Source organism: Medicago truncatula, chromosome 4, assembly GCF_003473485.1.
Source record: "Medicago truncatula cultivar Jemalong A17 chromosome 4, MtrunA17r5.0-ANR, whole genome shotgun sequence".
NCBI classification, from domain to species: Eukaryota; Viridiplantae; Streptophyta; class Magnoliopsida; order Fabales; family Fabaceae; genus Medicago; species Medicago truncatula.
This window is the reverse complement of record NC_053045.1, coordinates 57,365,786-57,378,252: the sequence shown is the minus strand read 5'-3', so window position 1 is coordinate 57,378,252 and position 12,467 is coordinate 57,365,786. Positions and strand designations below refer to the sequence as shown.

Here is a 12,467-nt window from a genome sequence, read left to right as displayed (position 1 = left end):
ACAATAAAGGGTTTCCTAATTAAAAACAACTACAATAATACTGATTATAATAATTAGCCATTAATCCTAAAAAAGAAAGCATCAATTCAAGCATAACTAACCATCAAAACGCAAGAAAAGCAAAAAATTAATCAAATCAAATAAACGGGAACGAAAATTCCAGAACAATGCAATGAAACTGAGAAAGTGTTGTTACATTCTTGATGAGAGGAGAGGTTGACGTAACCGTAAGAGAGTGATTTTCCGGTGGCAAAGACTTTACAGACGCGAGCGGAAATGATGGTGTTGAATTCGCCGGAAAACACCTTGTAGAGTTGAGCTTCGGTATCATTACCGAGATGGTAATAAAATAAGTTAAACATGTGTGCTTCCCGAGAGGGAAGTGCGTGTAGTCAAAAGCCTAAAACAAAAAATAACAATCAAATAAAGAAGAAGAAGAAGAAGAAGAAAGAAGGAAAGAAAAAGAAAAAGAAAAAGAAAGAGAAAGAAAAGAAACCTATGTACGACGGCAGTTGATGGTGGTCCAAGGGACCACCAATGCAGCCATACCCAAGATCACAACCACAATCCTCCTCCTCCGCACGCGCCACCTTCTCCTAACTGGTATAAGAAATATCGTAACCAAGGGCACGCGCACGCGCCACCTTCTCCTAGCTAGCACAAGAAAATGCTCCACCAGAATTCTCACATCATCCACCAGTTGGTTACACGTGTTTGCTCGTATTTCTGAACACCGTGGCAAATTGAAATGGAGGTAAATTAACTCCATGTTTGCCTCACACATATTTTCTGAAACCCATATGTATTTTGACAAATACTTTGAATTAAAATATGTTATAAAATGTACTATTACTACAATTTTATATAGATTAAATATTCATTTATAGTTAGTATTGGTAGCTCTGCCTTTTTAGTGGACAAATTGGGTTTGTTTAAGTTTTTTTTTTTTTAACAATATAATTGATATTATATCTAAACATGACTTTTGTTTTGAGACTAGTTGAATGTGATAGTTTTGCATATTTTGGCACCGGCTTGAAAGCATTGTGTTTATAATGTCTTTCTATCGTTGAGAGACATTTTGAGTCCTATTTGGTAAGGCCAACAAATAGGTTATAGTGGATAGTGAATAACTTATAAACTTATATGTCAAAAAAAGCTCTGAGAGAGAGGGGTTCAGTGTGTTGTTTACAGTTTACTGTGCGGTAAAAATAATTTTATTTTTTAGTAAATGTTTCAGACGTCTAAATTTTATTGGCGAAAAATATATATAAGAAAATATATCCATTTATTTGAATGCCTTATTACCCCTTACAAGTTAAAATAAATACATATTTGGTGGATGTAATATTCGTTATTAAATTATTTATAAAGAAAAAATCAATCTAAACACATTAGTGGAATTCACCAAAAAGAAAATTGTGTATGATTTTTTTAAGGGAAAAATGTGTATGATTGGATGTATGTAGGAGTATGTATGTGTATGTTTTTTTCTCCGGAGAAGGTTCTAAAACTAAAATCGGTTACAAAAACTGACAGCGTAAGAGCAATGCTTAACAATTGTGTTCTATCAATTTTTTTTTTTTTTAAGAAATTGTGTTCTATCAATTTACTCACTGGAATATAAAAGTCAACATTAAATTTTATACATGTAATACAAAAGATAACTTAATATTAGTCATACACAAATTATATACATTAATTACAACATCAACTTTTTTCAATATGGGTAAAAAAGTGTTGAGAGTCTTATAAATAAATTGAGTAATATAATATACATTGAGTGTCGTAACATAATTTACCGTCCTATAATGCGCGAGGGTCGTAATATAATATACTGTCCTAAAATGCACTCTTGTTTATTTATTTACTTTGGAAAATGTTGACGGGTGCTTTGAGATACTCTTTAAGCATCTAAAGTGATAATATTTTATAAAAATTTGTGTATTTATTGTATTGAAAATTAAATTATTTATTTTTTTTAAAGAATAATTTATTCATTAAAAATCCTAAAGAGTGCATCGAAGCCACTCGTTAACAATACCCATTTACTTTTAATTTTAACAAAATGCTCGTTTATTTAGACTACTAGCCAGGTTTTTAATGTCAGGGTTAATAGTGTTTTTCACCCCTGTAATATATGTCATTTTCGGTTTTCACCCCTCGTAAAAATTTTATTTTCCGGAAAACACCCTTAATAGGCCATTTTCAGAATTTTTTTTCAAGAAATTTTGGTTTTTGAATGACCTATTAAGGGTGTTTTCCGGAAAATAAAATTTTTACGAGGGTGCAAATCAAACCGAAAATTTTATAGGGGCGAAAACCGGAAATAACATATATTATAGGGGTGAAAAACACTATTAACCCTTAATGTCAATTGGTTTATTTATCTATGATTCTGCATCGGTTTTGAATGAGAACCATGTATTGACTTTATTGCACTTTTGTTTGTATTACTTTTTTTTTTTTTTGTCTCAAGGTGAGGTTGCTTGCGCCTCTTCTGAAAACTCTGCTTTTAGGACAACAACATGGACGAAAGATCGGTGGTTTTCAAAGTGATTGAGTTAAATTAAAAACCGAGACAATCGCATATCTTGAAAATCATTAACTAGTGACATCTTCATGTAAAGTAAGTAGTTTTCACATGTTCATACTCCCTCCGTCCCAAATTGTATGTCACTTTAGAAAAAATATTTGTCCCAAATTCTATGTCGCTTTACAATACCAATGAAAAATTAATGTTATTTTTCCTATTATATCCTTAACTATTTATTACTCTCTCTTCTTTCAATTCATTCATTTATCTTTCTCATATCATTTATTGAGGACAATTTTGTAAAACAACTCATAATATCTATTTTCCACACAATATTAATTATATTTTTTAATATGTGTGAAATGCCCAAAACATCATACAATTTGGGACGGAGGGAATATATATTATAGGATGTCTAATCGGTCCAATAGCTTATACTTGCTTATTTTTACCAAACATAATCTACACAAGTATCATGCACAATATGTGTTGAGGTGAGGTTCAATCGTGGCAAATTGGTCACACTCGTACGTATTACAATACAAATTAATTAATATCTTCACGCAAAAATAACATTATGATTTAATTATTGACTAAGATCTTCGACGAGACCTCAAGATAGGAAGAAGCACTACTAGCAAGAGGAATACTAATGATCCAAGCTGAGACAGAATAATTGAGGCAGCCACTTGATGACAATACTTATCAAAGACATTACACACTTTCTTCCATCTCACATGAGAGTTTCCTTGGTAGCCAAGGACACCAATTGCGGTGGCGGCACCGTTGCCGGAAAATAGCAAAGCCACCATCAATGCGTCAAAGATAGTGATCAATGTTCCCCAAAACACTTTGCTTTTTCCTCTATTTAGCAAGGTAAGTAGCATAGAGATGGCTCCGTATGTGCATGCTATTGCATTTGCCACCAGAAAGTAACTTGTACATGTAAAAAAAAAATTATTCTTAGTCACTACTGAAATAAATAACTAAACAAACAAACATGTAAATTTTGGATTTTCAATTAGTCTTGTGTCAAGTGTGATTCTACCACATACAGTACACCATTTTCATAAACACCTAAAACTCCCACTTCACAATAAGTGTACCAGTTTGTTTTTTAACTCCCACTTCATAATAAGTGTGTATATTTAGTTTTTTTTTTTTTAAATGAAAGATATTAATAATTAGTTTCTTTTTTCTTTCTTCGGATTTAAATGCAGAACCATCAACTCCTAATCCCTTAGTTTAAATCAGTTGGGCTGTCCATCTTTCATAGATATCTATCTAGTTTGATATTAAATAAATGAACAGCACACAATTGTTTACTCTCACTCAAACTAACTACACATTGATACTAAGTAAAAAGATATATATTCACCCATAAAAGTTTGAGTAACTCATAAACTATACATATTCTGGCAGTTAAGAATGAGCATCTAATACGGTCATTCCTTCGAATAGGAAATCTAAAGATGGCAAAATGACTAGATTTGATGGATTTGATTGGATAAAAATAATATATTAATCCATTAAAATTTTTCTAAAAAATCCAATTCAATCCCATCCATTGTCATATTTTTAATGGAACACGGATATCCATCCAATACGTTTATAAAAGAATATCTATAGATAATAATAAAGCAACCTAAGTATTGTGGTTATTTTCCTTTATTTTTACACAAAATTAAGCATCATAATTAAGAAGGAAACAAGAACTTACACAAAGGCAGAAAGGTAATGCCACTTAGCAGAAACAGCAACATTCAAAGGAGGCAATGAATCTACAACCTTGATGGGAACAATTGTTGTCTGCTTATCCGTCCCAACAACTATAGCAGCAGCAAGGGTTAGAACAAAGCCCAAAAACCTAAGAACCAATTCACAAGAACCACCACCCGCAGGAGGTTTTTTCATAGCCAATTCATCTCTTCCATAATTCCCTTCTACTCCATCAATGATGGCCTTACCCCTACCCTCCATTGTAACAATAACACAAACCTTAATTATGCTGAAATGGGGTGTACACAAAATAGAGCAAAATGTATATATGTCTTAAATAGTGATGAAACTTGGAAACAGGATTTTTGAATTGAATATGAAAGCCGCTGATATTTTTGACGAATGTTAGACTTCATTCTTTTTTTAATGGACAATTTCTACGACACATTCGGCAATTCAAAGTGTATTTACTTTTTGATTTAATAGCCAAATATTATTTATCAAAAGTGAATATTAAATCTTTTTTACATTAAATGCAAGAAATTAGTATAGTGCTTGTAAACAATCAAATTCCGTCATTGTAAGTTTAACTCAGTTGATAGAGACAATGCATAATATATGTAAAGTTCTCGTTCAAACCCCGCCCACAAAAAAAAACAATGAAATTTCTGTAACAACTTTTTGATTCATAAACATTATTGTGAATTTATTGGTTTATGAAACAAAAGTATAAAATTCTTTCAATTTGTACGAAGATATCGTAGAAACTATTTTTTTTATATCGATTTTAGTAAACACAAATAAATATAATAAGCAATTTATAGGTTTTAAATGAATTGTTTATTATATTCTCTTCATTTTTTCATTAAACTCAATATCAAATTCAATGATAGACTAATTTAGAATCAATTCAATCGTTCACTAACGAGGGTCCGAATTAAATTAAAAGTAAAACTTTGTATGGACTAACTTACATAAATTGTCATTCAAAGGATTCAAATATGAAACATTAAGGGTGTGTTTGGTTCGGAAGAGAAGTTAGAAAAAGAGAAATAAGTAAGAGAGAGTTTGTGAAGAGGGAAAATGATGAGAAATAGAGAAGATTTGATGTATTCTTTGGTATAAGATAAAGAAGAGAGAAATAGAAGAGAAACAAATGTTATTATTTTTAAAAAGACAAAAATATCCTTGATAAGACAACATTATAATTTATGATCAATTAAAAAACCAACGGCATAATAAACTTTTTTGTCTTCTTCCCTCTTTCTTCTCACTTTTGAAGAGAAACAAAAAAGGTATGAGGCCCACCATTTATTCTTCTCTCTTCTCAATTTCTCTTCTTGCCATCTTTCATTAACAGTGTGTGTCTATATATATCATTTGCTAAAATATATCATTCTCTATTTTTTTGGTCATCGTTTAATGACTGAACACACCTCCTCTTAAAGTAAATAAGTGGAGTGTTTGAGGTTTAAACCTCAATCTCTATATATAATATGTAATGTCTTTGCCGCTAATGTCACAACGACTCTCTAATTTAATTTAATTTAATTTAAAATGAATAAAATGATAATATTTATCATTTTCCTTTTTTTAATTGCCGAAAACAAATGAAGCCTTGACGTGGAATGCATATGAGGCAGAAGGGTGGGTGTGCAGTAAGTTGTCAACAAGTAATTAATACCCGATAGACGGAGCTGAGCAACTGCCAACTGATCATGCATGCTTGTCCATTTCTTCGTAAACTCTCTAACTTGCTAATTAGTCAAGGATTGCATTGAATTTACATTTTTAAATTTCAATTTTATTTGAACGCCCAACTAATTAATGTTGGTCAATTTCTGCGGAGAAATAAAGAGATACTCCATGTATGTTGCATGTTGGTTGCTAAGTTAAGAGATGTTGAAAGTTGAATGAGTTTGAAGTAAGATGTTTACATAATTAATGGATATAGACTATTTTGAGTAAGATAGAGAATCTCATATTGATGACGAATTGATAAAAAATGTGTCTCGTTGTTGAAGATCTCGTCGAAATATATGAAAATAGTCACATTACCGATGAAACAGAAGGGATATCTATATATGCGCTGTGACGCTTAAATCAGATGGAAAACAAGGAGGACAAGTGATTTTAGGGAGAGAATAAACTTATTTAAAATTGCTCTGAAGCCTTATTAGGTTTTATCTTATAATTGAGTCTTGTCAAGTGATTTTGACATTTTGGTCGGACCGAAACAAAATGCATGTTATTTTTACGTAAAAATCCCTATAATTTATTTGAAATGCGTGTTAGCTAGTTTAACACAAAAATCCATACCATTAGGGGATATGATTTTTGCTCAGCTGGTGAAAAATTCCCGATAAGCCATTCCACATATCACCATTTTCCAGCAAGCTAAATTATTTAGTCCTTGCACATTGACAAAATAAATGGAAAGCATCTTCACCATTTCTTCACAAAAGTGCAAAAACACATGAACGAGAACAATCAACGCCTCGGTCTCTCATATGAATCCTTCAAGGCAGGACATTACGACATTAAACTTTTTAAATTAATACCCCATAGTATTATGATTTTTTTCCTCGAGTAATCTAATGACTAGAGCTCACACATTATAAATGTGGATAAGTGAGGTGTCAAGGAGTTAAGCTCACGAGAATAGTACTATGATTTTAATGAATGTGACCTTGAATGTGTTCATCTTAAAATCTTATACTTCAATTTTCCGTTGTCAATTTTAGTAGGTTACTCTCGTTAAAAAGAAACGAATATAACATATGAGAGAGAAGATTAATATTGTGATTATTTTTTGATCAAGATATTGTGATTCTTTTTTACCAAAATATATTTTGATTTTTATTATTGTAAATTTAAATAAACCGTCTCTCATTAAGGGACCAAGATAGTACTATTAAAATCACGTAAAAAAAAGATAGTACTATTAATTAACAAATGAGACATTAAAAGATAAAATAATAAATGTGTGCATAGGTAAAATAGTATTAACAAGGACATCTTTCGGTCAATATTATAAGTAAAAGTTACTATTTTAGATTCATTCATTAAATGATGCATGTGGTCTACAATAAAGATCATATATATCATTAATTAAATGAATTTAAAATATAGATTTTAAAAAAATTTGATACTACCTACAATATCGAATACAAGAAACTTTGAGAAAAATAAATGACATCAACTAATTTTTTATTTTTTATTTATGAAGAGATCAAGTATGAAGAAGATCCACATGCATGGGACTATAGTTTTTCCACATGCATGGGAAAAACTCCTGTTCGCAATGTCCCAAGAGCGGTCTTTATAGAGATCTCCATCTGCAGATATAAATAAATTAACATCCCTAAAACATGAGGAAGGACGATGGAAACGATTAAGTATGAAGATATATAAATAACTGCTAACATTCATCAATTCCCATCATTTAAATCACCAGGAGATAATTTTGATCAATAAAAAAAATAATCCAGACACAATATAAATAATGAATTAAAAAGAAAACACATCTCTCTGGTGCATGCTTCAGGCTTTGCATTAGTGAGCTGCACAAATGGGAAAGTTGATTGGTCAATGCAAACAAGATCGCAATCCATTTTTTTTTTCTTCCAATATAAAAATCACAATTTGTGAACATTTATGATCGTGAGCTGTAGTGAAATGCACATAGTCGATCATATTATATTTTAAATTATTTAAAATCTGTATATTGAAATTTCGATAGTTGGACTTTGATGTAACCATGTAGACAACTCAAATCCCACAACTACCATGCATTGATGCGTAGGCAACAACAGAATTAACTTGTGTTGCTATTTATCTTGGATATTTTGTGTTGAAATTTTAAGTAGAAGATACAATAGAATATGAGTTAGAAATCTTATTTTGATTAGAAATTTGAGTGTTGAGTAAATTATTTAAGTAAAAGGATTTATACATCTAATGTCCTAAGAATTCGGGTTAAGATGTGATGTTCAACTCATTTGTATGGTTGTTCTTGACTCAATCTATGAATAATCACTCAGACTCTTCTCATTAACCAACAGTGGTATCGGTTCGACAATAATTTAAACTGACTCCTTGTGTAAAAAGTCTTCATGACAATGATGTTCTTACGATGTGTCATGTTGAGTACGGCCAACAACAGTGTAAGTGCAAGTGCAAGTGTTTGTGGATGAACGCACACTTGAATGAAAGATTGTTGTGTGACAAGTGTAAGTTAGAAACTCCATTTTACTTAGAAAAGTGAGTGTTGAGCAAAATATTTAAGTAAGATGAATCATAAATTCAATATCTTATGTTAAAACATAACGTCTAACTCACACGTATGATTATTCTTGACAAAATATGAATGATTCTTTCTTCGAACTGCTCTCATGATCCAACATCAACATACATGCAATTATTTCTATATTTGACTGGACAAATTGGAATAGGTGAAAATCATATCTATAATACTAGTACCCTTAAAAAATAATATCACACCATTAATACCTTTCTTATGTTTGTATGCTTTTTTGAATCAACGGCATTTGTTAAAAATGAGTATTTTCTTTTTAAATATAGGTGCAAATTAAACGAACTTTGCAAAGGTCTAACTAAAACCGGATGTTAAGATTGTTAGATTGGATATTTTATGTGGTATTTAATTTTAGGAAAATGTTATATGAACATCCTTTAATCATACACCCTATTGTACACTTCATGCATTAAGGATATTCTGGTAAATTCATCTTACCCACATGAGAGTGTACATGTATCACCACTCTTAATTTCATGTTAAATTTGTGTTTTTCCATTTTGTGTGAAGGGAGTTTGTAATTTCGTCTAAAAAAATATTTTCCCCAATTTTTCAAGCAAATTAATGAAATTCAATCAAAGTTCATATGGTCATATTTGTGGCCTGTTTCTACACTTGGATATATAATCTATTTGTATCTATCAAATGATTATTTAAGATAGGAACAAGACTTGGTCATCTGATTGAATAAGACATAAACCATTTAATCAACTCAATTGCGTTATGTCGTTCAACTGTGACGGGAGAACCATACACGGTACGACATGTCAAAATCATATACTAATCGTACGTATGAAAGATAGGACATACTTCCTCGGGTCACTACTATAAGTAAAAAATAATTTTTTAGGTTTATTGAATGAATGATATATGTAAACATTAATATATACCACGTACATCATTTATTCAATGAATTTAAAAAATATTTTTTTTTGCTCATAATAATGATTAGAAGGAGTAATAATTTTACGGACCACTAGTACCCTACGACATTAGCTGCCGATAAATTAAAGTCGTGAAGGTTCCGTATGAAAGTAAATGGTCATAGACTACGATCTACGTTATGTAACCTTAATTTTGGCTTCATTATGAGGGTTCAATTTCATTTTTGATGTCTGGAACTACAAAAAGTTGCACCGAAGAACATGTTACAAAAATCTTAATTTTTGAGCTAAATAATATTTCATCCGATCTCAAATATAAGAAACAAAAAAGAAATGCACACATATTAAGAAAGTGGATTGACCACATTTAAGTTATTATAAAAAGTGATATTTTTTTAATGGGTTTTTCTATCATGTGCAAATTTGCACGTGTTAAGAAGTTTAAATTAGTAACTTTGACTTGGAACTTGTGTTTTTTATACTCCCTCCGTCTCTAATTATAAGACCCTTTTGAAGAAAAAATTTGTCCCTTTTTATAAGACCCCTTTGTTATTTCAAACTACATTAATTATTTCTTTACATACATGCCTCTATTTATTATACATTTTTTTCTTCAATCAACAATAAATAACATGTTGAAAACATAAACTAACCTTATTTCTTAAAGGATAAAATTGTAAAAACAATAGTGATTACAAACAACTTTAATACAAATATCCACTATCTTAATTCCCGTGATTTTGGCAAAAGGGTCTTATATATAGGGACGGGAGGGAGTATTAAATATGTAACATTTAATCAACAATTGTTGGTTTTCAATGAAAAGTTACTACTTTTAGTTACCTTAACATATGCAATATTGCACATGTTAGACAAACCCTTTTTTAATTTTACCTTTGTTTTGGAGTAGTAAAGATATTAATGATGAAGTGGGTTTAATGAGGGTAAAATTGGAATTGTGGCATTTAATAGGTTCATTTTACTATACTTTTTCTTATATTTGAGACCACCAATTTTATTTTTTTGTTTCTTACATTTGAGACCGGAGGGAGTACTCCCTCCGTCCCAAATTGTATGTCGCTTTAGGAAAAATATTTGTCCAAAATTATATGTCGCTTTACAATACCAATCAGTGGCGGATCTTGCCCAAAATATTGGGGGGAGCCGCAACTATTATATCCAAATGAGAGTGTTTTTTTTTTTTAACAATATATCCAAATGAGAGTTAAAAATTTTTTTAAAAAAGTAAAGGTATATGATCAGAGGCATACCTTTGTATATTAGAAAAATTATGGAACATATACATTGCTAACTAAGAATCTGTCCAATCTAGCTTTTATGTGATGAAAATATCCCCAATGTAGCTCAAATCATTAAAGCCACGCTGCTGGATAGTGTCTTTGAACTGGTTAGTAATACTACTATCAATAGGATTACCTCCATTTTTTTTCCAGCTTGACACAAAACCAAATTGAAATCAACAAAAACTAACCACCTATTTCTAGAATTATCGCTGTACAGCTGACTAAAAAGATTACAAGTCAGATGCTTTTTATTATCTTGCAAGTAACCACACAAGCATACCCCTGTTGTCTTTCACTCCTTTGAATCATCGCCAGAGGTTTGGGCAGGCTGAAAACATTGACGAAGAGGTTCCTTTCAAGGCTGCTCATCTGGTTGAATCATTGCATTATTACTCCTACAAAATGCACAATTCACACATAAATAATAAATAACAAAATAAAACAAGAAAGGGAGAATAAGAACAATGACTCAAGCAAGTAATTGAAAAAGGCACATTGTCTAAGAACACAAAACAAAGAGAAATAAATAAACAATGCATAATAATTAGAATCAAGCTAAGAATTAGAGATGGAATTAGAGATGTTAGTCACCGAGTCACAAGATTCAGATTCCTCGTATTAACCCTCACATTAGCAAATTAAAAAGGGAAAAATTAAGCCTAAATTAGAAACAGTAAAAAATTTATCCATGGGCATCATGAAATTAAGCCATTTTGCTTTTGACAAACGAAATAATAGAATTGAATCAAACAACATAGGAAATCAAGGGTTCAAGCTTCCCCCAATTGAATCAAACAACTCAGGAAATAAAGGGTTTAAGTTTCCCCCAATTTTTTTTATTTCTAGGGTTCATGCAACATAGAATAATTCCATACAAACTTTGAATTGAACCAAATGATAATTTTAAAGAAAATAAACAAACAATAAAACAAACAAATTGAACTCCTGAAGTAAAAGAATCAAAATTAAAGGGAACAAAGAAGTGAACTGAAAAAACATAGAACAAACAAACAAACCTGAAAGTGACTGAGATCTGAGAGAGTAAGATAGCAGATGCCTAGCGCCTCCACCGCGCCAGAGACTGAGACTTAAGAGCCTCATAGCATGGCCGTCGCCGAAGTTGAAGAGCCCAGTGAAGGGGTGCTAGAGAGAGTTCGCGAGAGACGGGAGGTGAATGGAGAGGGGGTACCAGAGAAGGACAAAGCATGTAAAAAACAATTGTATCAAGGGCATTATAGTAGTTTCCTATATACAAAAAAAAAATCCTTTTTTTTTGGGGGTACCGCGGCTCCTGCGGGTCTGTGCAGAGATCCGCCGCTGATACCAATGCAATATTAATGTTACTTTTCCTATTATAACCTTAGCTATTTATTACTCTCTTCTTTCAATTCTTTCATTTATTTTTCCCATATTATTTATTAAGGACAATTTTATAAAACAACTCATAATATCTCTTTTCCACACAATATTAATTGCTTTTCTTAATATGTGTGAAATGCCCAAAACGTCATACAATTTTAAACGGAGGGAATATGTTTTATTACTCTCACAGTCCTTAATTATAATCATCTTTTGGAAAAAAGTTTCCCTTGATATAAGTTTCTTTTCAAATTAATTAAATATATATTTTTTTTATCAAGTATTATAGTAGTAGATAGAAATTAACTTTTAAGATAAATTATTAGATGTATTTCTTATTTTAGAAT

The 12,467-nt window shown here is 31.0% G+C and overlaps 1 protein-coding gene across 1 annotated transcript; it reads right to left on the bottom strand.

Annotated features, from left to right (window-relative positions):
• Positions 1-2,918: 2,918 nt before the first annotated feature.
• Positions 2,919-4,595, bottom strand: LOC11409073 (CASP-like protein 1E1). Its single transcript, XM_003609536.4, has 2 exons — positions 4,257-4,595; positions 2,919-3,472 (listed from the first exon to the last, which is right to left on the bottom strand). The coding sequence occupies exons 1-2, from the start codon at positions 4,514-4,516 to the stop codon at positions 3,130-3,132; spliced, it is 603 nt and encodes a 200-aa protein (XP_003609584.1). The 5' UTR covers positions 4,517-4,595; the 3' UTR covers positions 2,919-3,129.
• Between the last annotated feature and the right edge of the window lie 7,872 nt (positions 4,596-12,467).

Bases quoted from the DNA above. Each gene is read 5' to 3' on its own strand.
- LOC11409073 (XM_003609536.4), bottom strand. From the start codon at position 4,516: ATGGAGGGTAGGGGTAAGGCCATCATTGATGGAGTAGAAGGGAATTAT. The intron at 3,473-4,256 runs GTAAGTTCTTGT...TACATGTACAAG, and splicing joins CATTACCTTTCTGCCTTTGT to TTACTTTCTGGTGGCAAATG.